Here is a 26,687-nt window from a genome sequence, read left to right on the forward strand (position 1 = left end):
TTTACTGTGACTTGCAAACCAGGAACTGTTTGTTGCTTAGGAATCATAAAACCAGAGGTTGTCATTTGTATTTCATTTATAAAGCACAAACTGAGATCCAAAGTTTATTTAATGATTCCTCCTGGTTTATCGATGGTAAAGCCAGAACTCTGAAACCAGTAAATTCTTGCTTACTCTGGTGTGAATAACTTGAAGCTGTCTAGCTCTCTAGCTAGCAATAATTTAATTTTTTTGTCTTTCTTAATTTTGGTTTACGTACTTCTACTTACTTTTGTACTTTATACACTCTCCACACTTATGTCAAGTGTGTGTTTAGTTTGTAGCCTAATTTCATCTACTGGATGAAATTAATGCTGTTTGTACAAAAATATGCATTTTTAATGTAGCAAATCCTAGTGAAACTCTAGTTTTATGCTTTTGAGGGCCCTGGCTTTCTACAACATTTCAGTCGGAAAGGCTCTAAACAAATGATGATCTCTGAAATGCAGGTTGAAATATTAGTCCAGATCAGCAATTGTTTTAATTGGCATAGCAGAATTCAGTAGTGTTGTAAGGAGAGAAGGGTAAAGAAGCAAGAAAGTACCAGGCAGCAATTTGCAAATATTACCATACAGTTTGAAATTAACTTGTTAGTTAAAAGTGAATTTGTATTGAATAGTTCAAAAAATTACTTTTTCTCATGAAAAAAAATACATTTAATGTGCATTACTTCTATGTTTTCACCTTTTCCCACCTTTTGGAAGTTATGTTTTCTGTATTTTTTCTCTGAAGACAGTTTTTGAGGATTATATTGTAATTATCAGTATATTCGCAAATGACCTTAGGGTTTTCTTAATTCAAAAAGTAAATTTAATTAGCATAAATTTATCTTTGTGCTGTTTCAAACCTCATTTGAAATACTATGCCTTAATGTGAAGGACTGAGATAAATCTGAAAGTACCAGAGAAAGATCACCCAATATATACAGGCAAATCCTAGGTTAACAACAAGTCCTAAGTGTATCTTTAATTTGATTTACTAAGTAAGTCGGAACTCATGCTTGCAAATGGGCTGCCTATTTCTAAAAATGGCAGACAAGGTTCTCCTTTCTGACAAATCACTGAAGCAATATTTTCATAAACTGTTGTTGAAAGTAAGCTGTATATTAAAAATACAGTTTCAGCGATTCATGAGAATATTGCACAGCTTCAGCAATTTGCCAGCTAAAAGGAAGGAGAACATCGTCCACCATTTTTAGTAATAGGCAGCCCATTTGTAAGCATAAATTGTCCATAAGTCAGATGTTCTTAACTTGGGGACTATCTGTATTGTGACATAGAGAAGATGTGGATTTTGGTCAAACACAGAAATTATTAAGAGATAGTATTGCAGGTATTGTTAAGAACTTGAATGATTGACATAAGTGACTAATATATTTAGTTATTCTGTTGGTAATGATTAAAATTAATGGGTTCATATTAAAATGGGATTTTCACAATAGAACATCTTGATAGTCCAGCTAATCTAAATTGAGCTTTGAGACTCCTTCAAACTTAATACTAAAGAGTGAAACCACACCATATGTTTATGTGTGATATATACTATAATAAGGGTGGAGTATTTATGTATATAGTTAGAAAATGAAAAGTGAGATTAATACTGGTCTGCAGTATTTGTATATAAACAATTTTACTCAGTATTCATTCTAAAGCACTGGAGATGGAGAATCCACCAGTGGGTTTAGACTGTATTCCTGCCCAATCAGATCAAGCCAGCCAAAGTTGCCACGCCCATCCTGGACCATAGGGATCCCAATCTTGACTTGATCTCACCCAGGACAGACATGCAGGTTTGGCTCTTAGGCAGGTACAGTCTCTATTGGTGGATTTTCCATCTTCCCAGTTTGCTGCATAGTGTTATATTCAGCACAGAATTTGCCTTCCCATTAGCGAAATCTCTCTTTCCCATTCAGGAACTTCAGAATTTGTTCTCAATTCCTGACTTGGGGGGAGATTCGAACTGGGTTGTTATAAGGAAGGGGCTCCTTCCTTCCCCCCCCCTATATACCCATCTCAACAATAACCTCTCTTAAAAGCCCCTGATTCGTAAGATTCAGCTGAGGACTAACGGCTGTTAGTCCCCAGAGGGCATTAAATCAAGCCCATTTCTACCGGAGCTTGCGGCTGCGGCTCTGGTGGCTGATTCCAGCATCGGTAGAGGAGGCTTTATTTCGCGACGTGCTCAGCCCTTCCCTCGGGCAATCCCACGTTTTCTGGGGCCCTTTGGAGTTGTGGCTGCAATTTCCCCAGCTCCAATCTTTTGGCTCCGTTGATTCCCTTCCTCGGCCAGAGACGCAACGCCAATCAGCTGTCAGGCAGCTGATCGATGGGACGGAAAGCTCCATTTTTACCATATGATCTTCCAGACGGACCTCTCCCCTTACCTCAGAGAGCGTTTTTTCTCTACATCGGCCTTCATTTTCAAACGTCCTTGAACCTCGGCAGATTTAGCTGCCTATGCTACGCACGGCCGCCATTTTGATCCACGTGATCTGGACAGATCTGTTCTATCTCAAGGGGATTCAGAAGGAAGGGGCTCCTTCCTCTCCCTTTACTGACATTGTCCTCAGAGAAGTGGCGCTCATTGGGGGGCAAATTAAGCACACAGGGTGGAAAGAACGTCCCCACTGTCATCAGGCGGGCTGCCATTTGGGAGACGGCTGCCATTTTGGGTGCCAGATAGGGCCAGTTTTCTATTGAGGCCTGCTATCCTGTGTTACAACAGAGTCTCCAAGCTTCCTTAGAGCACTATTCTGGTCCGGCCTCAGCTTCCCAGGGTCTTTGTCACACTTAGGATCTTACGGGCCTTCTTAATTAGCCAGGCCTCTTGGCCCTTTTTTCAGGTTTGGTGTCTCCCGGCCCCAGCTTGCTTATAACACTTAACCCAGCGTGACTGGGGTCACTAAATTACCAACTGGATTATAGGCGTACCTTACCGTGCGCCTGTTATCATATGTACAATTAATTTTCATCTGGATTCCAAGCGCCCCCATAGTGCACCTGTCCTTATCCACATCAGCTCTATACGGATTCCAGACACCCCTGGTAGTGTGTCTGTCCTTATTTGTGCAACAGCTATAGTTGGATTCCAGGCGTCCCCTGTCGTGTGCCTGTCCTTATCCACTCAGCAGCTTTACCTGGGTTCCAGGTGTCCCCAATAGTGTGCCTGTCCTTACCCAGTGTACAATACTCTCTGGATACCAGGGGTACCCTATCGTGCTCCTGTGTTATCAGAGAATGGAGAATTCTATGCCTTCCTCAAAGGGCGTTTTGCTGTCTTCATCGGCTCCAACGAATCCTAATCCATCTGGTCTGGAGGGCGCTGACAAGACTGCGACTAAAACCAAGGTCAGAACTACCGCCAAGGCCTCCAAGAGAGCTGAAAAGCAGGCCAGCCGGAGACACCAAGCCCTAGAAAAGGAATTTTCAAGGGCACAGAAAATAGCAAGATTAGAGACCTCTCTAGTCGAAGGGTCCCCTTTTGACTTACCACTGGGGCCTCCCACCTCTCCCCTGGGGATATGGTCGACAGGGGAACCCTTATCTTCCCCTGCACCGTGTGATACGGACCGAGCTCGTCCCATTTCCCAACCCGCTGCTACATGGGCCCACCACGGGACCCCCGAGGCTACCTTCACCCCTACTGCAGCCGGGCTTTGGCCAAGTGAGCCTGTTCTCCTCCCTATGGAGGACCATCTAACCTTACTGATTGCGCAAGTGGTAGACTGCATTCTGGAGGCCAGAGCGCAAACTCCTAGACCAGTGGCCATCGTTCACCTTCCTACTCATCAACTGGTTCCTGAAATCTATTACGCTCCTTCTTCCCACTGTCCACTTTCTCTGAGGGCTCATCCCTTCGCGAACATGACATTGAACAGGGGATTCCAATGTCTGAGGAGCTTCCTCCCGAAGCCCCTTCATTTAGCAGCCTCTTCAACTTTTCCTTCTTTGTACCTTTACGCCGCAAGGCCACATCCACAGTCCATCTAGGGCCTGATCCTTCCTCAACAACAACCACTGTTTCCCCAGATTCGGAGGTGGACCCAAACTTCACTGAACCGTTGGCAGATCAACATCGCATCCCTTGTCCCCCATGTTCCTGAATGCGGTCCGAAAACAGTGGACATCTCCGGCCTCCCTTCCCCTCCCAGGTAACACTGATAAAAAACTATACAACGTGGCCAAGGATCTGGAGGAGGCCCTGGAAGTGCCCGCGGTGGACAAGCCATTCGGCTCCCTAGTATCTCCCACTGCCATTCCCGGGGATGTCTCTGAGGCTCTTAAAGCCGAGGACCGTAAGTGCAAACTCGTCTATTGCAGGACGCATCAAGCAGCTGCATGGGCCATTAGGGCAGCCACCTCCGCATCCTTTTTTAATAGATCCGCCCTTCACTGGCTCAGGCAGCTCCAGGCCCGTATTCCAGCGGAGGATATCCGCACCCACTAGGATCTTAGCAAGCTGGTGGCAGCCACCGAGTATGCATCAGATGCCACTCTCCAAGCTGCCAGATTTTCCTCAAGGGCTATGGCGTCCAGCGTCACTGGGCGCCGTATGCTTTGGTTGAAACACTGGCACGCCGATGCAAAGTCTAAGTGGCGTCTGTTGGCAGCTCCATATCAGGGAGATGCTTTGAATCCTTATCTCATCGAAAATAAGGATAAGCGCAATGTCCTTAATCACCTCCTTAAGAAATCGGACAAGCGGTCCAATTATTACCCAAGAAGACAGTCCTTTCATGCAGGGGTTAGGTATAACTACACTCAACCCATCCACCCTTTCCCGGCCAGGCAGGACAGACAGGATAGGCAGTCTGACAGACATGCGGCCAGACCTAGACAGCAATTTCAGGGCAAGTGGCCCTTTCGCGGGAACGGCCGACCATTCCGCCGTGCCAGGTGAATCCAGCGGCCCCTCCCATAGGGGGCAGACTCTCTCTTTTTGCCTACCAGTGGGAGGCCACCACCATGGACGCATGGGTACTCAATACCTGTTACACCTCGGGGCCATCATAGACACGGTGGAGTGCCGTGTGTATTTATCTCAAGAATGCCTGGACAGCATAAGGGAGTCAGTCCTCCAATTACGCAGGGGTCGGACAGTAACGTTGGCCAGTCTCTCCCAATTGTTAAGGAAGATGATCTCGGCCATAGCGATCGTCCTGTAGTCCAGGTCCAGGCTCCACTCCAGGGAACTGCAGTGGTTCTTGCTCCCCTTCCAGAGGCAGAACCTCAGTGCCTCTCAACGAAGGGCAAGACTCCCACCTCAATCGCGCTCCCTCATGTGGGTATCGCCCGCCATGCTCAAAGGGTCATACTTCAAGGAGCCAGATCGGATAGTGCTAACGACCAACGCCAGCCTGTTTGGCTGGGGAACGCACCTTCGCTCGCAGTGGGCACAGGGCCGTTGGTCCCACTCAGACCTTCGGCACAACATAAATTGGCTGGAGCTACGGGCCATACATCTAGCCCTCCACCACTTTCACAGCCTGGTGACAAGGTGCCACGTACTGGTCCTCATGGACAACGTGGCTACAAAGGCTCGTGTAAACTGACGGGGGCACCCGATCTCGGATTCTATTGACTGAGTCACTCTTACTGGGCTCCTGAGCAGAACACAATCTGGGCTCCATCAAGGCCGATCATATTTCAGGGGAGGCGAACACTCAGGCCGACCTTCTGAGCAGGGCAACGGTAGGTCACTCGGAATGGTGCCTCCACCCGAAGGTCTTCAGAGAAATCTGTCACCGTTTCAGCCTATCGCTTTTGGACCTCTTTGCATCCCCGACCAACACCCGGCTGCCTCGATTCTTCTCCCGGGTCCCATCTCCAAAGGGGGAACAGACGGATGCTCTTCGGAGCCCATGGCCACAAGGTCTGCTTTATGCCTTTCCCCCTCTACCTCTTCTCCCAGCGGTAATACACAAGCTTCTTCGGGAGTGAGCGGAGATACTTCTAGTGGCCCCTTGTTGGCCAAGGAGGCCTTGGTTGGCCGATCTGATGAGCCTCTCCCTTGCATATCTATGGTGGATTCCTCCGGACCGGGTCTCACTCAGCCAGGGGACCATTCTCCATCCGGAACCCCAATGGCTCCAGTTAACCGTCTGGCACTTGAGTGCTCAATCTTGTTACAGGAGCTTTGCTCACCAGGGGTTATTACAGTAATCCAGGCTTCCCGTTGCCCTTCCACAAACTATTTACGAGGCCACGTGGAAGAACTTTTGCTCCTGGTGCTCAGGTCGACACCTATCACTCTCGGAACTCATGATCCCCCATATCCTGGACTACCTGTTAAAAGGCCTGGAGAGGGGCTTGGCCCCAAACACATTGCGCAGACAGATAGCTGCTCTTTCCACAGTCCTCACCTGTGACTCTATGGGGTCACTGGAACATCACTCCTTACTCCGCTCATTCCTTAAGGGGGCTGCTAACACCAGACCCCCTACAATGCACAAGTACCCTTCATGGGAGCTACCTCGGGTCCTTCGGGCTCTGACCAAGTTGCGTTTTGAGCCCCTAAAGTTGTGCAACGTTCGCTACCTGTCCCACAAAGTGGCATTCCTGGTGGCAATCACGTCGGCACGACGTATTTCCGAATTGGCAGTGCTCTCAACCTGGGATGACCTATGCATTTTCCACCAGGATCGAGTGGTCCTTCGCCTCGACCCTACTTTCCTTCCAAAGGTCAATTCACTATTCCATAGAGCCCAGGAAATAGTGCTCTCGGACTTTTGCCCTAACCCTTCGCATGCTTTGGAACAGCAATGGCATAGTCTGGATGTCCGCAGAGCGCTCCGGTACTATATTTCACGGACAGCGGCATTCCGCAAATCAGAGGCCCTCTTTGTATCCTTCCCCCAGGGGTCGGAAGGTTTCCTCTTCCACAATTGTCAGGTGGATTAGGGCGTGCATTGCTGGGGCGTATCAGGCTGAGTTATTGCCGGTTCCATGACGGGTTATAGCTCATTCTACACGGAGTGCAGCTACTTCTGCAGCCTGGGCCACTCAGGCATCCATTCAGGATATCTGCAAAGCGGCCACATAGTCTTCACCATCTCCTTTCATACGGCACTACAAAATCGATAGGTTTGCCTTGGTGGAAGCTTCCTTTGGTAGGAGGGTTCTCCAACAGGTTGTACATCAAAGTGCCACACCGGACCGGTCTACTTCCCACCCTCAGGGACAGTAGGCTTTGGTATGTCCCATTGGTGGATTCTCCATCTCCAGTGCTGGAGAACGGGTGTTGTCTTATCTGAACGCCTTTTCTCAGCACGGAGATGGAGAATCCACTCCCACCCTTGTAGGTCATCTAGGCCTAGGGTTAGTCTCAGTTTAGTGAGTCACAACGTCTTGCTGTCAGTCAATGGCTACACTCGCGTCAAGACTGGGATCTCTGTGGTCCAGGACGGGAGTGGCAACTTTGGCTGACTTGATCTGATTGGGCAGGAATACAGTCTAAACCCATTGGTGGATTTTCCATCTCCGTGCTGAGAAAAGGCGTTCAGGTAAGACAATGTCCCGTCTCTTATTTTTCAGTGGATGTTTGAAAATATATGGCAGAAAGTTTATGAATAAAAAAATCAAATTAGTCTCACCTTAATTTTTCATAGAAATTTCTTTTCCTACAAATTACTCTTGATGATACTGTTCTTTTAGGGGAAATTTTTTATAGGAGATCCTAAGATAGACATTAAGTAACTTTGATTAATTTATTTAGGAATCAGAATAGTATAACATTGGTATATGAGAAAATTTATATCTTGCTGAGTCTTTGGACAAAAGAACATAGAAGTTGAAATATAAATAATTTCTGCATACTTAAAAACTTGGATTACCATTTCGGAGAGGAGAGTTCTTCTGTGTATAAATCCCAACTAAAACTGGAAATTGTACTAACTGATTATTATACAGTGATTTATTCAGAGTATTTTCTTAATTGTTACTTGCCCAGAGATAGGAATCTTGCCAGACTAAAGTGCAATCTGCATAACTATTAGATATACCCTGTAAAAGAGTTAAGGAGAGTCTGCTCTGCTTATCAAGGATTCAAGCTGATTTGTCTTTCTACTTGGGAAAGAGGAGAACGTTTTCACATTTCTGATATGTTCATAAATTCTTCTGTGAAAACTTTTCCCATTTTCCTTAGAAATATATTTGAGCTGGCTATAACTTATCCAGTTCCTTTTTTCTGCTATATGTATAACACATTTCTCTTATTATTTTTTTTATTCCAGCCAGTTACTGATTATGTAGTCAGGTGGGATGGCTTTGTATAGCTAATTAGATTTATGTTTATAATACCAGAGCAGAAAACAGTCCTGTGTTGAAGAGAAATGTTGTGAGTGCTTCTTTGTCTCTGTTGATAATGCTATATGATTATGAGGTTTGGGAAAATATTAACAAGAATGTTCATCATTATTATTAACTAATTTCAATGTGATGTCTTTTTTTAAAAAGTATTTACACAAAAGGCCAAGGACATTTTAGAGCAGTATTAGCTAGTTTCTAAGACTTGCATAATAAAAATATCCCTCTTAGATATTATGAAGCCTTATTTGGAGACATGTTTTTCTATGTTTCCAGTTTGGAAATTTCCATTCCATTTTGGAGGAGATACAGGGTTGATAAAGAGGGCTGGAAAGGCTGAAAGGATGCAAGGACAACATGATCACATTTCAATTGAGAATGTTATCAAAACAACTATAGCTTTATTTTATTTAAGAATATTTATAGGAAACAGGAAACTCTCCTAATACTTTGGAATCAGTAAGTTGCCAAATTTAGAGATTGATGAGAAAGGTTAGGCAAATGTGCCAGGAGTACTTTAGTCAGATTTAATCAAGGAAATCTAGATGTTCATCTCTAATGGTTCTCTGCATATTTTTTATTCCAAATTTGTATTGGAATTGAGTATTATACACCCCACTCCATTTTTTAAAAAGGCTATTAAAAAAACATAGCAGTCAGAGTGGGTAGTTCTTGGATTGGGGCAGCATGTGTGCAATCATCAATACAGAATGCTCATTTCTCTCTTTCCAGGAGGCGAAGGTCAGAATGGCAGTGGGCAGCAGACAGAGCCGCTATTGTCAGTCGCTGGAACTGGCTTCAAGCTCACGTCTCAGATTTAGAGTACCGAATCCGGCAGCAAACAGATATATACAAACAAATTCGAGCCCACAAGGTAAGAAAACAAAAGTTACTTCTTTTGGATCTTTACCGTTTATTACAGGTAATCCTCAACTTACAACCATTGGTTTAGTGACTCTTCAAAGTTACAATGGCACTGAACTTAAAACTAGTACTCAGCATTACGACTATCACAGAACCCCCGCAAGGTCACTTCATTAAAACTCAGGCACTTGGTTAACTGGCATGTATTTTTTGACAACTGCAGCATCTTGAAGTCAGATAATTGCCATTTACAATCATGTGATTCATTTAGCAGCTGTGGCAAGAAAGGTCATAATATCATGTGTGACTCATTTAACAATCACCCAGCTTAGCAATGGAAATTTTTTCCCCAATTGTCATAAATTGAGGACTACCTATACTGCAAATACTTTAATGTATGTTTTGCATTGCTTGTATTAGGGGAGGGTGACAGGATTTTATGGCTTCATATGTCTTAGCATTTTTATCATCAGATATAACTAGGTCAATGATGTTAGAATTACATTTTAGCAGACGTTGCAGAGCAACTTGCTGGTTTATTTTCATTAATAAGTTCAGTTTCCCAGGTTTCAAATTCTCCAGAAATATGTGGCACAAAAAGGGAAAGAAGTAAAATCAGTAGATCAAATCAGCCAACCCTGCTGGTATTTAGTAAAACTATGTGAGCCTGACTATTTTTGAAAGCCTTTGGAGATGTGTAGAATGTTGAATTCCCACCTCACAGCAGGTGATTAGTTCTTAGAGAGAGTGTCATTCCATAGTATGATGATGATAATTTTTAATTGATTTAATTTTTTGCTAACATGTTGGCATCATCTATGATTGAAGTGGCATTTTAATCTTGGAAAATAATAAATATCCCCAAATTAGGCCAAATAGGAATTTGATGCTACTAGGAAAACATGTAATTTGAGTGATTAATATGTAATTTTATCTGTTTATTTCAATTATTAGATATGAAAGTTGACTTCAATTGACTTTTACCTGGGACACCAGTCCTGAACCACTGGTCTTTCTAATATGATAATTGTGCCTTTATTTTTGATCTCTGACTTTCCAGGACCTTAATTACTTTTCTCAAGGCAAGAGAGAAAGAAATTTGAGTTACAGCTGTCATAAATATATATATCCAGAAATGTATTTGCTTCTTTATCCTATATGCTAGGTAAAATTTGATACAAATAGTATTTACAAATAACTAATTCAGTCACATTGTCTCTCTATCTCATTTCCTGCTTGATGAAGAACTCTACAGAAGTCTCAAGGTAGTACATACTCTGTGCCAAATTGATTGTTTAAAAAATGTACTTTGCAGTTGTTGATAATGGATTATTCCTCTTTCATGAATCAGGATAGATTTAATTCATATGCATTGTATCTGTTGGACACTCATTTGGGTACAACCATTTTACTTTTGCTTTCTGTCATTACTGGGTGTAATTCATAAGATTAAACAGAAATGTATAGGAGAAAATTAGGACACTTTTTTTTAAAACAAATTTTATTGGTTTTTTAAGTTCTTAAAGCAACATATTCAGGACACACCGTGGTGTTGGGGTAATCAAACATCTTAAAACAAGACATATATCCATAATATAATCAATACGTCAAATATTCCCTCTATTTTCCCTCAAATAGCATAGTATATTTAGAATATCCAATTCTAGCTTAAATTTATTCAACCTGAACCTGTTTTTAAGCTTCATCAAGGATTGATGTGGCCAGAAACACATACAGGTAGTCCTCAGTTTATAACTGGTCACTAAGTGACCATTTGAAGTTATAATGGACCTATCCAAAGTTCCTTACAACTCAGTTTCACATTTTGACTGCTGGCTAGCTATCTGCAGGTACAATAAAAAACAGAGAAAAAATAAGCTCACTTCATCACTCTTATCATCAAAAGTTAAGTCCTGATAAAGTTTCTTTGCCTGTGCTTGATTGAATTTGCTCTTTGTTTTTCTTCATCAGTGCTCTAGGTGTCCCTTTCATCACTTCATATCCTGGACTTCTTTGTTAAACCAAACAACTCTGTAGGATCTATGATCATAGGGATCCCACAAAAGCACAGTTTGATCCAAGGCTCTTCTATGCTTGTTCCAGGCCATAATTAAGGCCTCTAAACCATGATCAAAGCTTTGGGTATAATCTATAATATAATCAATAATGAATCTATAATATAATTCCCCCTGAAACTCCACTGAGCAATCAATCACCTGACACCAGCCAGTCAGATAGGGTCTTTTTCTCTGCAGCAGAAGACAGAGAGAATTGCAAGGGAGAACTGTGAATAGCATAGGATTGATATTAACATCTGCCAACCCCAATCAGGTTGCCATTTCCCCAAGACAAAAAACAAATCCAATTATGACCTCTGTTGTGATGTCCCCTCATGAATCTGAATGAGGTCCATAGTTGCCATAGTGGTCAAAACCTTCAACAGTTTCTGATTCTGGATGTAGAAAAAAGCAAGTAGAAATCCTCCAGGACCATCAGACTAGGTCTGTTTCATTGCAAACTCAGCACCTAGACCATAGAGAGACGAGCAGCCCTCTTAACTGATCTGCCCTTGAAACTTGGAAGGGCACATTTCAAAGAAATGACAGACATACAGAAGGCCCATATATGCCTACCCATTATACCTGACCATGTGTTGATAATGCATGAGGTCAGTCTTCTTATCCAGGATCAAATTGTTGATGAGGCAACCTTATTATAGTATGATCTGCAACAGCTGGATTTCAAGGTCTATGAAGTCTTCTAGAAATAAGGCCTTGAGACTGAGCAGGTGGGCTGGTTTCTAAGGTGAGAATTATGGTTTCTGGTTTCTGATGTTGCAGTATGATTTAGATAAGATGGAAGAGGCTTGTACTCCTCTACAATTATGATTACAATTCCCGATTACCACAGCCCATGTGATTCATGTGAATGATAGTGGAATAACCTCCCTTGATTTAAAGAGAACCAGGTGCTACTTTCCCTGGTACAAGATGACATTCAGAGTAAGTGAGGTTTTATGCCAAAAATCCAAGTTCAGCCAACAAAGCTATTGCCTCAAAATGTAATAATTAAACCAAGCTCATGACAATTGGAACCATACTTACTTTGTTGAAAACGTTCTAACAGTCAGTTTTTTCAAAAATAGCACTGTTCACTTTCTCTTTTACATTTATTAATTATGAGTTTTAATTTATTCCTAATCTCTGCCAGATATAATAATCCAAAATGACAAAACATAACACCCAAGCACTCTGTCCATATCTTTGACTAACAACAACCAATAAAAAAAGTTAAGCCTTTTCTATGGATTTTGACAGAAATAGCCAAATTAAAATAAATGCAAAGAATTTTATTAAGAAAAGATAAAACAGCATTGTAAAAGGGGAGTAGTGATAGCAATCATTGGAATAAGTATTTAAGATGTAGCTTTTTTTCACAGGCCTTTGGATCCAGTTGAGTGAAATCAGGTTTTGCTTATTTAATTATTATATTTGATTGTTTACACACTGGGTTGTTTTTAAAAATTGCTCAGAGGTGGTTTTTTGTTGTTGTTTAATGTTTATTTTTATTGCATTTTGCCCAGAATCACATTGTTTGAATCAGGCAGCTCTATAAATTAAACAAAAACATACATCTATCCATACATCTAGTAGATAGCTACTGACATAGCTACAACTAGGCCATAAAGTGGTTTCAGGATGTTATATTAGTCTTTACTAGATTCATATGTTTCTCCTATTTCTTTGATGACCTGTATAAGTGGGAACCAGGCACTATTCAGTAGGAAAAAGTGCTAAGGAGAAATGTTGTCCATTGTCCGAATCTTCCATATCCATTGCAGTTCAGCAGTAGCAGTCTTTCACAACCTGTTACCTTGGGGAGATGAAGTCCAATGCTATTTGCTCTTCTGGCATGGAGAAGAGCATACAGGAACTGACATGAGATATGCGAGACAGGACCAACCTTGAAATATCTTCAAATTATCATGAATCTGTACCATAAAAAATAGCAAATACAGAAAATGACTGCCCACATACCATTCTGCACCTTTGTATCCCAGAGGAATCTTGAAATAATTTTTAGATAATTTGAATCCCTTCATAAAAAAAACACCCTCCCTCCCACCAAAGTTTACAATAAAATTCATCTCTAATTTATGCATTCCATATTTTACAACAACAAAGAGGCTGCTGGTAGCTGAGTTATAATATGTAAAAATAGCATTGTAGCATTCAAAGTTCAAAAAGCAATGTTCATTTATTTTTCAATTGTAATTTCTCATGGAACTCCTAGGGCAGGGGTAGGCAACCCAAAACACTTAAAGAGCCTCTTGGACCCGTTTCCCACCAAAAACAAAACACTGGGAGCCGCAAAACCATTTTGATATCTAAAATGAAGATAACACTGCATATATCCTTTTTTACCTTTATTATAGGTGTGTGTGTGTGTGTGTGTATGTATGTATGTGTGTGTGTGTGTATATATATATGTATGTATGTATGTATGTACACTGCAGCACGGATGAATATAAGAAAGAAGAGAGGAGACACCTCTTCCGTACATGCATATATAACGGTTATCCATTAAAATTTATCAAACGACATTGTACAACTTTCCAGCACCAGACCACCCAACGAAGAAGGGATTCCCCCCCTACAAGAAACACGCATCTCCTTCCCATACATAAGTAACATCTCAGAGGCCACAGCCAGACTACTAGCACCCCATGGTATAGAAGTAGCTCACAAACCTAACCAAACCCTAAGATCAAAAATTATGCGTCCAAAGGACCCCCTATCTACCATGGAGAAATCTTCTATTGTTTATAAGATCAACTGCAAAAACTGCGAAGGCAACTATGTGGGAGAAACAGCCAAATGCTTGAAAACTCGCCTCCACGAACACAAACTGGCCATAAAACGAGGCGAACCACACTCACAACTTTGGATGCATATGGCACAACAAGGCCATCAGTTTGACTTCAATAACACCCTTATCATAGCCAGTGATGCCACGAAGGGAGGTCGGCTGCTAAAAGAAGCCTGGTTCTCGAATAACAACTCAATCAATCGTCACATTGACTTGCACCCAGCACAACAAGCGCTACGAAAATGGAACTCAAACCATCATCCTTTATATCACAAACCTTACAATCAACATCCACAACATTCTAAACCAGGAGCTACACCTCCTCCCTACCAGAAACAATCTGATATAGACTACCCAGAAACCTCCCAACAATATCAAGGGGAAACCACACCCCCTTTAATTAGAGAAAACAACAATAATGACATTGGAGCGCTTAAGAAATTTGAGGATAGAACCACTAAATTTAGCACTACCCATAATAATAATAAAGGTGGATATCCCATACAGAGAGGGGAGAAAAAACATGTGATGACGACCCGTTCGCTTGATAAAAGGGGAAGTAACATGAGCGGGGAATCTGCCCAAATACCAACAGACTTTTGCTCACAGAAATGGGGGGGGGATTTAACTTGAATATTAACCTACGAGGGAAGATGAGCATGGGGGATACCATGATGGAGGAGGATGATTCAAACATTGAAAAATACCACATCCAGTTGATGCTTGTACATGCGGGCGAAGATAAATACGGGAGCACGCAGCAGAGGAAAGATGTTAAATTGCAGCCGATGAAGCCCCGCCTCCATGGTAGGATACACAATGACATCAAACTAAATCCCCCCACTGCAACGAGAGCCAGTACTGCCGGGAGAGGGCGGAACATAACTTTAACAATACCCCCTGAGGTCGACGGAAATGTGAACAAAAGTGCTCGAGAGAACGACGGAAGAAATCTTTACTCCGATTCCCCCTCCCACCTATCAGCTGTTCAGCAGGGAATGCTAGCACAGTCTAGGAACCACGCGCAGACGTCTATGGAACCCGTTTGAATCACCTTGTTAGAAACGGTCTCTCAGCCCTGAAGATGTTGGGGAGTTTTCCCAACGAAAGCTTGGCAACCTTTTAATATAGTAAAATACTTTAATTAAAGTATTTTAACTTTAAACTCTCCTGGTGAATGCGCTTTATTCATTCCATTTATAATTATGCCCGGGAGTCGCATTTTCACCATCATTATTGAATGAATGAATGAATGAATGAATGAATGAATGAATGAATGAATATATATATATATATATATATAATATATATATATATATATATATATATATTATATATATATATATATATATCTTATATATATATATATGATACACACATACATACATACATACATATACATACACACACACACACACACACACACACACATACATATATACACATACATACATACATACATACACACACAGGTAAAAAAAGGATATATGCAGTGTTATCTTCATTTTAGATGTCAAAAGGGTCTCTCTCTCTCTCTCCCTCTCTATCTGCCCTTGGTCTGCCACTCCTCTTCCCCGCTCTCTTTCTTTCTCTCTCTCTCTTTCCTCTCTCTCTCTCTCTCCCTCTCTCTCTTTCTCTCTCTCTCTCTCTCTCTCCCCCCCCTCCTATCTGCTGCTCACCTGACAAGCTTCAAGCTGTTGTCCAACAAGATCAGGGGTAGTCAACCTCGTCTCTTTTATGACTCATGGACTTCAACTCCCAGAATTCCTGAGTCAGCCTAGCTGGGCTAGCTAGCTCTCTCCTGCCCTTCCTGCTTCCTGCAGAGACGCAGCAAAGGGAGGAGCTCCGCCCAGTAAGCTTTTCAGCTCCTCGGAGAACACTGTGAGTGCACTCTCTTTTTTTTATACACACACACACACACAAACACAGAGAAAGAGAGAGAAGCAGGGAAGCGCAATTCCTCTCTCTGTCTCTGTCTCTCTCTGCAAAGGCAGAGGAGGCTGGGAGCCGCAGGGGAAGGCTCAAAGAGCCGCATGCGGCTCCGGAGCCGCAGGTTGCCGACCTGTGTCCTAGGGACCTCTTATAAACCCATCAGTTTTGCAGAACTCCAGTTCAGAAAGTGTACTGTACCAGTGACCTTCTAAGTCAGCTCTGTAGACTTTCAGTTGAAATCAAACCTGAGTTATCCTTCCCCAGCTTGAGGAAAATTTTAAGCAGAAGAGTTCTTGCTGAATAAACAGAATCTTTAATTGTATTGGAATGGATGAATATTATATGAAATCCAGATAGCAAAAATGATTTGAACGCAATGATAGATCGTGTGCATCACATTTAAAAAGTTTCAGGTTTTGTCATTGTATTTCCATGTAGATCTGGGACTTTTTCTGGTTAAAATTCTGGAGAGCAATTATTCATCAGTGTCTGCAGTAGTGGCATTTAATAGATCCATCGAACTTGTTTCATATAATGCAGTTTTCTCTGTCATTGTTAGCTGGTGAATCTCAGCCTATTTTAATCCTTCTAAATCAGGGGTGTCAAACTCACAAGTCACGTGATATGTCGCGACGTATTGTGACTTTTTTCCCATTGCCGGCAGTGGGGTGGGTGCAGTTTCGCCATGACGCATCTGGCCCATGGGCCGGCAGTTTGACACTCCTGTTCTAGATGATTAAGTTTTCCTCTGTTTATAATTGTCAAAGAATCTTTGTCCTATGACTGGAAGTAAACTGCAATATCTCTCTCTTCCCCAAATCTTCTGCCTCTTAAAATCAGGTATTTAAAATCTTGCACATAGATCTAGCTTTGGGGAACTTTGAGAAGGCAGAAACACCATCCAGTGATGTTATCTAGTTCTATCCTGGGAGCCATCCAGTGGCTAATAAACTAAATACCACCAGAGAAGTTGCTGTGGCCAGTTTATACAGTAGTCAGAACAAATAATTATTTGAAACCGCTTTTATACCATAAAGTCATTGGTTCCTCTGGCTATCATCTATTCATTGAGATCAGTGAACTGAATTTTCATTCCAACCTCTTACAAGGTATTTTCCTGGACAAGACAGTGATTGAACCAAGAACTTTTTTATGTGCAAAGAAGTTATCCTACAAAGTAACTACCCATGTTCAAAAGGGAGGGTAGTCTTCAACTTACAGTTGACCCAAAATTTCTGTGGCTAAGCAAGACAGTTTTGTCTTGAGTTTTATCCCATTTTATGACCTTTCTTGTTATAGTCATTAACGGAATCAGCAGAGTTACTAAATTAGTAACATGGTTTCTAAATCAATCACTTTGTTGCAAAGGATGATCACATAAGCCTGGGACACTGCAACAGTTACAAATACATGCCAATTGCCAAGCATCTGCATTTTGATCATGTAACCATGGGTATGTTGCAGTGTGGAAAGCAGTCATAGATCACTTTTTCACTTTGAATGATCACCCTCGAGACTATGGGTAATTGTGTAGATTAGTGAGACTGAATATGTTAAAACAGCGGTTCTCAACCTGTGGGTCGCGACCCTTTTTGGAGTCGAATGACCCTTTCACAGAGGTCGCCTAAGACCATCGGAAAACACATATTTCCGATGGTCTTAGGAACCGAGACACCGCTCTGCATCCGTCTCTGCATGGCCTCCTCCGCCATTTGCAGAGAGAGAGAGAGAGAGAGGCACTTTCGCTTCGTTTCTCTCTCTCTCAGGTGGATTTACTTCCTGCAGGGCTCCTGATTGGCCCTGTCCCTGAGTGCCCCACCCCCTGGGAGAATGCAGTCAGGGCCTCATGGCCTTGGAGCTGTTTGGGAAAGCCCCAGGATCCCTGCTGGGAGCGGCCCGCTGGAGGCTCCGCTGAGTGAGCCAGCCCTCCCACAAACCGCGGCCCAAGGGAGAGCAGCCCCTGCGATCCCCAGACAGCCCGACCATTGGACCCGCTGGCCAGGAAGACGCGTCGGAGTCCAGGCTGCCGGGAAGGAAGAAGGAGATTCAGCAAAGGTCGGAGAGGAGAGCTGCCTCCTGGGACCCAGCGCTGGCGGCGGCTTCCTTGCCATCCTCTTCCTTTTCCCCTTCCTCCTACTGCTCCCAAGGCGGCTCAGGTGGGCGCCGGGGCAAAAGGGGTGCCTGGGGGGGGAGCAGCCGGGCTGGCAGGGGCCGCGTGGCACCAGCCCCCAAGGCGGCTCCATTGGATGGGCGGAGGGCGAGGCCGGACATCATGGAGTCTCAATTGGGGCAGCGGCAGCGGTTTTCTCGCCCTTCTCCTCTCCTTCCTCCTGCCCCCAAGGTGGCTCAGGGGGGCACTGGGAGGAAGAGGGGGGCAGCTGGGCTGGCAGAGGGGCTGGCGGGCCGTGCAGCACCAGCCCCCACCGCAGAGGGCGAGGCTGGGCAGCGCGGAGTCCCAGTTGGGGTGGCGGCAGCGGCTTTCTCGGCCTTCTCCTCCCCTTCCTCCTACTACACCTAAGGCGGCTCGGGCGGGCGCCGGGAGGACGGGTGCCTGGGGGGAGCAGTCGGGCTGGTGGGCCGTGAGGCTCCAGCCCCCACTGCAGCTTCATCGATGGACGGAGGATGAGGCCGGGCAGCATGGAGTCCCAGCGGCGGCCAGGCCAAGGGTGGCGGGGACCCCCGACGATGCAGCAGTAGCCGCCGGATCCCGTCTTCCTCCCCCTCCCCGCCCATTCGGCTAAGGATGCAGGGAGGCCGGGCTGGGGGCAGCGGGGACCCTGACGATGCTGCCGTAAGAGAGAGAGGAAAGAGAGAGAGAGAGGAGAAAGAGAAAGGGAGGAAACAGAAAGAGAGAGAGAGAGAGGAAAGAGAGAAACGGGGAGAGGAAAGAGGAAGAGAGAAAAGAGAAACAGGAAAAGAGAAAGGAAAGAGAGAAAGAGGGAGGAAAGAGAGAGGAAAGAGAAAGAGGGAGAGGAATGGCGCTTCTCCAACCAGGCTGGGCGGAGCCGGCAGAGCGGCCTTTCTGCCCCCCTTCCCCGGCCAACTGGATGGGGGGTTGAGGGGTCACACAACATGAGGAACTGTATTAAAGGGTCGCGGCATTAGGAAGGTTAAGAACCACTGTGTTAAAAGATAAAGCAGCATCAGGCAAGCAGCTAATTTGGTAAAAGTGCAATGTTTATGCTGAGTGAAAAGGAAAATAATTACCAAACCTAATTCTATTGAATAAAGTTTCTGTATAGAGTAGAAGGGAGGGAGTGGAGATTAAATTTCTACTAGCTTTAGAATACTTATAAAACAACTTTAGGATAGATCAGTGATGGCGAACCTTTTAGAGACTAAGTGCCCAAACTGCAACCCCAAACCCACTTATTTGTCACAAAGTCCCAGGACTGCATCAGCATTGTGGTGCCCTTGGGGGGGGCAGGGAGGTGCCTCTGAGTGCCGCTTCTGGCACGCAAAAACTGGGGGCGCAAAAATGGGCCACCATGCTGCAAGGTGCTTAAACAGCCGCTGCCGCACCATGGGGTGCAGATACAAGGTGCTGCAACGTGCAAGAACGGGGCAGGGCTAGTGAGTATCACGCAGGCACTAGCCCCGCCCCATTTGCAGCATGTGCATTCTTGCGGCTCTGTGCGCGCATGCATGCATATAAAATGCTTCCCCTCCCTTTTTTTCCAGTCCACCAATCGATAATGGTTGGTGACCTCTGCTCTTCCATCTCTACTCAAGCTTGCTAGTCGGCCGCTTTGCCTCCTTTGTGCTGGGCAGGGCTCCTGCTCCGGGCAGCGGTGGAGCCCTGATGGACCTGCTGCTAGCAGTGATGGCACATGTGCCAACAGAGAGGGCTCTGAGTGCCGCCTCTGGCACACGTGCCATAGGTTCACCACCACTGGGATAGATAGTCTCAAAAACAAACTGCTTTCTTAAATTTCATGTGATAGCAAAACTCTTTTTTTAATGAAAATTAGCATTTAAAAAAAAGCAAGTGATCCCCAACATAAAAGCAGATAGTGATCCCCAACATAAATATCATAGAATGAAAGAGAAATTTAGATTTAGCTCAAAAGCAAATAGTACAGTCTGAAGTTGAGTTTCTGATATGTGTCTTAAAGTAGAATCTTTAGCAAGGCTTTGTGAATGGAATTGCCACTTGCATTATAGAAGATACATGCATCGTTTTATTTTGTGTATACATAAGATTAAATCTGTATCTAGGTCTTACCTACTTTGGTGTCTTCTAAATGTGTTGAGTCTGATTGTATTTCCTAGCTAACACAGTTATTGATCAGACTAATTATAGGTGAAAGTAGTTGAAATCCAACATACCTAATATGTGCCAGATTTGAGAAGTCTGCTTACATTTGATCACACTTGGATCTTACAGTGAAGAAGCTGTCATTAACAAATATGTAATTGCATTGAATAGTATTGAATTGGGCCTGAGCAAATCAGTCCATTTCTGATTTGACATGTGTTAAGCACTGTCCTAGTTTTACAATGAATTTTAATTTTCATTGACCTTTAAACAATATGAAATGTACATTTCACTATGCATTTTAGACAGATTTATTTTCAAAATATACATCTTTCAAGCACAAAAGTGTATTTTAACACATGTTATACTAACAGGCATTCAGGAAAAGCAAAACCGAAATTCTGATTGTAGATTACCCTGGTTGGTGGGATTGCATCTCTTCTGCTGGAATTTATCTAGGAATATTGAATTGCTATATCGTAATAGCACTTAAACTTATATACCGCCTCACAGTGCTTTACAGCCCTTTCTAAGCAGTTTACAAAGTCAGCATATTGCCCCCCAAAATGTGGGATCCTTGTAAACCTCTAATTTGAACCAGTATATGGTTTCTTCTTTATCTTAAACTAATTATTGTGATGCTCGCCCTATAGATAATACTTGTTTGCTCATTGATTGCATTTACTTTTCACCTTTTCTCGAAATGTTCCAGAAGGCATATTTTTCATAAGCACAAGGAAAATTAGGCTGAGGGAAAGTGGCTGTTTCACAAACATTTAGTGAGATCTTTGAGGACTTGAACCTGGGTCTTCTTCACTCAAGTTCAGCACTTTAGGCAATATATTATACAAATTAAAAAGGCATTAGTCAACCAGTCACACAAGAATGAAAAATAATTGACAGGCAAACATGTTGGCTGCTAACTATAGTCTTAACAGAGAAGTAACATTTCCCCTTCAAATGGCATGAAAGTGACTTTAATATACATGCTCCATGTATATTAAACTGGCTGTTACGTTGATGTATCATGTGCAGTTGAAGTTGTGTTCCGCAAATGTTGATGACTTGCAGGCTGTTGATGATTCTGTTCCAATTTACATTATTTTATTAGATTGGCAAAAGAACTGGAACTTGAATGGAATAAAAGCAGGAAGTTTTTGCTTTAGGGAAATATGTTTTTCTTATCCCAGTATGAGCTAACAAGCATAGACTAATTCCAAAATAGAAAAAGTAGGTAGGGATGGAAGACATTTTGGAGTCTTCAATAAACATTTGTGTATTTGTAATAAATGGCCTGGCCAGATATTTTTTAGTGGAATTTAGCTTTCTTCGGACTTTCTTTGTATCATTTTTATTTAGTCTAGATAAGAGGATGCATATCTGGGCAGATAAGTTGCATCTGTTGCACTCTAGAGAAAGGTTGGGTATGTACTTTGGAGTGCTTCTGGATCCGTTCTTGATACTGAAAGCACATACGGTCATTTAGTGGGTGATTAGGAAAGCTTTTTGTTAGCTTATTAAGGTGGTACTTGCTATATGAATCCATTTGGAAAGTTTCTCATGGTCTGTCTTGAAATTGTAAGTGTCATACTAGTGCATTGCTAGTGATAGAAATCCTGATGTTTACAGAATGCTGTACAGCGCTCTCTCTCTCTCTCTCCCCTCTCTTTCTCTCTCTATGTGTGTGTGTTTTCTGAGGTTTTCGCGGGTGTTTGTATGTACGTCTTTGGTTATTCGGGTTTTCTCCCACGTAAAATTGGAAGTGTCTTGGCGACGTTTCGACGAAGTCTCATTTGTCATCTTCAGGCTGGTGCTTTCGGCTTCGTGCTTCTAGGAGCAATGTGTGATTGTAGCTGTTTCCTCCTTTTAACTGCCAGTGGGGGTATGAATTGATTGGATGAGAGCTTGGCTGTGTTCTGATTGGATGGAGGTGTGTTCTGATTGGTTAGGAGCTTGGCTGTGCTCTGATTGGCTGGGAGTTGGCTGTGCTCTGATTGGCTGGGGGAGTGTTCTGTTTGGGGGGGCTTTGTTGTGCTCAGGTTAGTCTGAGTTGCAGGGGGGGTTAAAATGGTGAACTGCATTGCTATTTTTTGGCTTCGCGTTCGTGGTCGTGCCTCATCTTCATGGTGGGTGTCAGTTTGCTTCATGTATGGATTGGAGGGGTTTAAAGTGGCTAATGATGCAATTGTGGTCTGGCTTCTGGTTTGTGGTCGTGCCTCATCATCGGTGTGGCTTTGGGTTTGCTTTTTGAGTGGATGTGTGGTGGTGACATCCTGTGTGGTTTTTGTGAGTGTGGGTCTGGTGTCATTTTTTGTGTTAGGGAGTCGTTTGTCAATAAGGGCGGTTTCCAAATGGCTGGTAGGCGGGAGGTATCATCTTGTTTGTTCATGCTGTGTGGGCTTTCTTCTATCTCGATGGCTTCTCTGATTATTCTGCTTTAAAATATTCAGTTTTGGCGATAGTTCTAGTCTTTTTAAAGTCAATTTCATGTCCTGTGATTTTAAGGTGTTGGACCAGGGAAGAAGTTGGTTCCTCTTTTTTGACTGAGTTCTTATGTTCTTCAATGCGTGCACTTATTCTTCTGTTGGTTTGTCCGATGTATGTGGTGGGACAAGTGGTGCATGGGATTTCGTATACTCCTTGATTTTCTAATTCAATTTTATCTTTGGGGTTTCTTAGGATGGTGGATATTTTTCTGTTTGGGCAGAATGCTGTCTTAATGTTGTGTTTCTGTGGTGCCTTTTATGTAAGGGAGGAGGGCTTTGCCATTTTCTTGTTCTCTGTCTTGGGTTTTAGTGGGGGTTTCTTTTTGGATCTTATTTCGTTGGAATCCATTGGATGTAAGTACATTAGTGAGAGTGTGTAGTTCGGTTTTTAGGTGTTGTTCATCAGCTAAGCGTTTTGTTCTAGAGATGAGTGTCTTGGCTACAGAGTTGATCTGTGCTGGGTGGTGGTGTGAGAGAGCATGCAGATAGCGGTTTCTGTGTTTTTTTCTGGTAGATGGTGTGTCCTAGGGAGCCATTGGATTTCTTGTAGACTAAGACATCTAGGAAGGGAAGTTGGTTATTAGCTTCTGTTTCCATGGTGAACTGTATTTTGGGGTGTAAGCTGTTGAGGTGTATGAGGAAGTTGTCCAGTTTTTCTTTCCCATGTGGCCAGATTATGAAGGTGTCGTCTACGTATCTGAGCCAGAGTTTGGGTTTGTGTTCAGATTTTTCTAGAGCTTGGGTTTCAAAGTGTTCTATGTAGAGGTTTGCAATGACAGGTGAGAGGGGTGATCCCATGGGTGCTCCTTCTATTTGTTTATATTTTTGTCCATTATAGATGAAGTATGTGTTGGATAGACAATGGTTGGTCAGATCTAGGATGTGTTTTGGGGGGTTATATTTGTTTTGGATAGCTGTCAAGGCTTCTTTGATTGGCACTTGGGTGAACAGGGATATGACATCGAAGCTCACGAGTAGGTCGCTGGGCTGTAAGTTTTGTTTCTTTATGATCTCTAAGAAATGGAAAGAATTTTTTACGTGTGAGGTGATGGATTCTGCATAGGGCTGTAGTTGTTTGGCGAGAAATTTGGATAGGTTTTGTAGAGGTGAGCCTATGGAGCTGACTATGGATCTAAGTGGGGTTCCTTCTTTGTGTATCTTGGGGAGACCATAGAGCTTAGGGCATCTGGATGATTTCTCTCTGGGAATGATTCTTTGCTGGATCTCTTCGCTAATGGGGGAGGCTTTTATTTTGGATCTGGTGGTTTTTTCCAGGTAGGTGGTGGGATCTGTGTTTAGGGGTTTGTATGTAGAGTCTTGGAGTAGGTTGGTTAATTTGGTTTGGTAGTCAGATGTGTTCATAACCACCGTGGCATTGCCCTTGTCTGCTGGTAAGATTATTATGCTGGTGTCTTCTTTCAGGTTACGTAGTGCTGTCTGTTCCTCTTTGGGTAAGTTGCTTTTGGGTGGCTTGCTGGTGCAGAGGATGTTGGTGATTTCGAGTCTGATTCTGTTAGCGTCGTCGGGGTTGATTTTGGTCAGGCTGGTTTCAACTCCACATATAATGGTTTCAGTGGGGATGTGTTTGGGAGCAAAGTTGAATCCTTTGGAAAGGACATTGATTTCGGCTTTGGTGAGAATCCTATCTGAGATGTTATGCACTGTTTGTTTCATGTGTGGATGTGAGGGAGGAGGGGTTTGTTTCTGGTGTTCTTGTAGTCTTCGGAGTTTGTTGGTGTGTGTGTCTGTCTTGAGGGTGGTCTATGTTTCGGCTCTCCAGACGGTGAGTTGTTTGGATTTGTCCCAAAGTGCGGGGTGGATCTTGTTGCTGAGTTTGAGGTGAAGTGTGAGGAGATCTTTGTTAATTCGGTCTAGGGGGAATCTTTTTGTGTGAAGTTCATTTCTGATTAGGGCCAATTCTGTTCTTTTAAGGATGCGTTTGGCAGCTGCAGAGTTGGAGTGGAATTTCAGTTGGGAACATGTGGGGATTAAATTTTGATCTCTGCAGTTGCGTAGGAATGCAAGGTCACATAAAATGGAAGCTCTTTGGACTTCAAGTTTTTCATAGGTCCTGGTCAGATGGTGGATTTCCTCCCCTTAGAGGTTCGATATTTGTTTTCTGAGGTTTTCGCGGGTGTTTGTATGTAGGTCTTTGGTTATTCGGGTTTTCTCCCACGTAAAATTGGAAGTGTCTTGGCGACGTTTCGACGAAGTCTCATTCGTCATCTTCAGGCTGGTGCTTTCGGCTTTGTGCTTCTAGGAGCAATGTGTGATTGTAGCTGTTTCCTCCTTTTAACTGCCAGTGGGGGTATGAACTGATTGGATGAGAGCTTGGCTGTGTTCTGATTGGATGGAGGTGTGTTCTGATTGGTTAGGAGCTTGGCTGTGCTCTGATTGGCTGGGTGGGTTGGCTGTGCTCTGATTGGCTGGGGGATTGGCTGTGCTCTGATTGACATATACACACACACACACACACACACACACATACATACATACACACTTAAAAGATAAAAGACAATCACCAGGAAATAAAAGCAATCAAGTATCTATTAAATACTTGATTGCTTTTATTTCCTGGTGATTGTCTTTTATCTTTTAAGTCTGTATACACCCAGGAAACGACACTCTTCTGTTTTTAGTTTAATTCTTAATTTTTATATATGTATGTGTGTGTGTATCTATCTATCTATCTATCTATCTATCTATCTATCTATCTTTCGTAAACATGGATATATCTTATGGCCCAGTTGTCATTTTGTTTGACATCCTGATGTAATGCAAACAGATTTTAATTATGTAGATGAGAACGTTGCCAGGAATAACACTTGCAAAAATTTTGTTCTTGTTAACAATAGTGAAAAAAATCTGTTTCCCACTCCTCTATCCCTTCAAATAGGCAAATGAGTTAGAAGTTAGATTTATAAGCTGAATAATTTTGACCTCCGATACAAAAAATGTGAAGGGCTGATTCCTGGTGTTGGCATCATTGGCAAAGCCCATAATTCGGCAAAACAGCCACTGTTGGCTCTACAGACTTCCATGTTACTGCTTATTTCTGACCTTTATAGAAGAATAAAAGTACAGGTAGTCCTTGCTTACAGATTGCCTCATTTAGCAATGGTTTGAAGTTAACAATAGTGTTCTTTAAAAAAAATCCATATTTATGACTGTTGCAATGTTCTTGTATCATGCGATTGCCATGTGGCATGTCACAGCTAGCATACTTTTATGACCATCACAATGTCCCATGTTCATCACTTCGCAACCAACTTTTGACAAATAGAATTAATAGAGAAAGCTAAAGTAAACTCCCACGTCAAGGTCACATGATTTTCCATTTAACACTGAGTTGTCATCCCAAATTGCGGGTCGCTGCTTCTAAGTAAAAAGAACAACTTTATGCTTTCACGTTGAGTGGTGGGCACATTGACAGTGGTGAAGATTGTGTGAACTGTTTAAAGGCTACTCTTTGATATTGTAAGCCACCCACAGTTATCATGTAATTGGGATGGGTGGCAAATAAATTTAATAAATAATAATATTAAATAATTGAATTATTTTGGTCTAAATTCACAAAACTTAAATTTGCACTAGAAGTGATGGTGAAGCCTGGTAGTTTAGAACAGGGGTCCCCAACCCCTAGTCTGTGGACTGGTACCAGGCCATGGCATGCCAGCAACCGGTCCACACAAACAAAGCCCCATCCATGTGATACAGGCAGCACATAAAACCATGCTCTTTCCGGTCCGTGGAAAACCTTTCTCCACGGAACCGGCATGAGGTGCCCAAAAGGTTGGGGACCTCTGGTTTAGAACTTTTTACAAAGTGCTTCAGAAATGACAGTGTTTCTTTAATTGAAAGAGAAGAGTTTGTAACTTGAATGCTTTTGGAGAATAAACAGACAAAACCTTTTTTAAAGCCACTGTCCATATCTTT

General features: G+C 43.1%; 1 protein-coding gene across 6 annotated transcripts in view; it reads left to right on the forward strand.

Annotated features, from left to right (window-relative positions):
- KANSL1 (KAT8 regulatory NSL complex subunit 1) overlaps positions 1-26,687 on the forward strand; it is a 186,090-nt gene that overhangs the window by 111,652 nt on the left and 47,751 nt on the right. For all 6 annotated transcript variants that reach the window (XM_039359028.1, XM_039359027.1, XM_039359030.1 and 3 more), the window contains one exon: positions 9,075-9,216. In XM_039359028.1, the coding sequence (XP_039214962.1) occupies positions 9,075-9,216 (142 nt within the window). The remainder of the gene's footprint in view (positions 1-9,074; positions 9,217-26,687) is intronic.

This window comes from Crotalus tigris, unplaced genomic scaffold (assembly GCF_016545835.1).
Source record: "Crotalus tigris isolate CLP2741 ecotype Arizona unplaced genomic scaffold, ASM1654583v1 scf7180000019068.10715455, whole genome shotgun sequence".
NCBI lineage: Eukaryota > Metazoa > Chordata > Lepidosauria > Squamata > Viperidae > Crotalus > Crotalus tigris.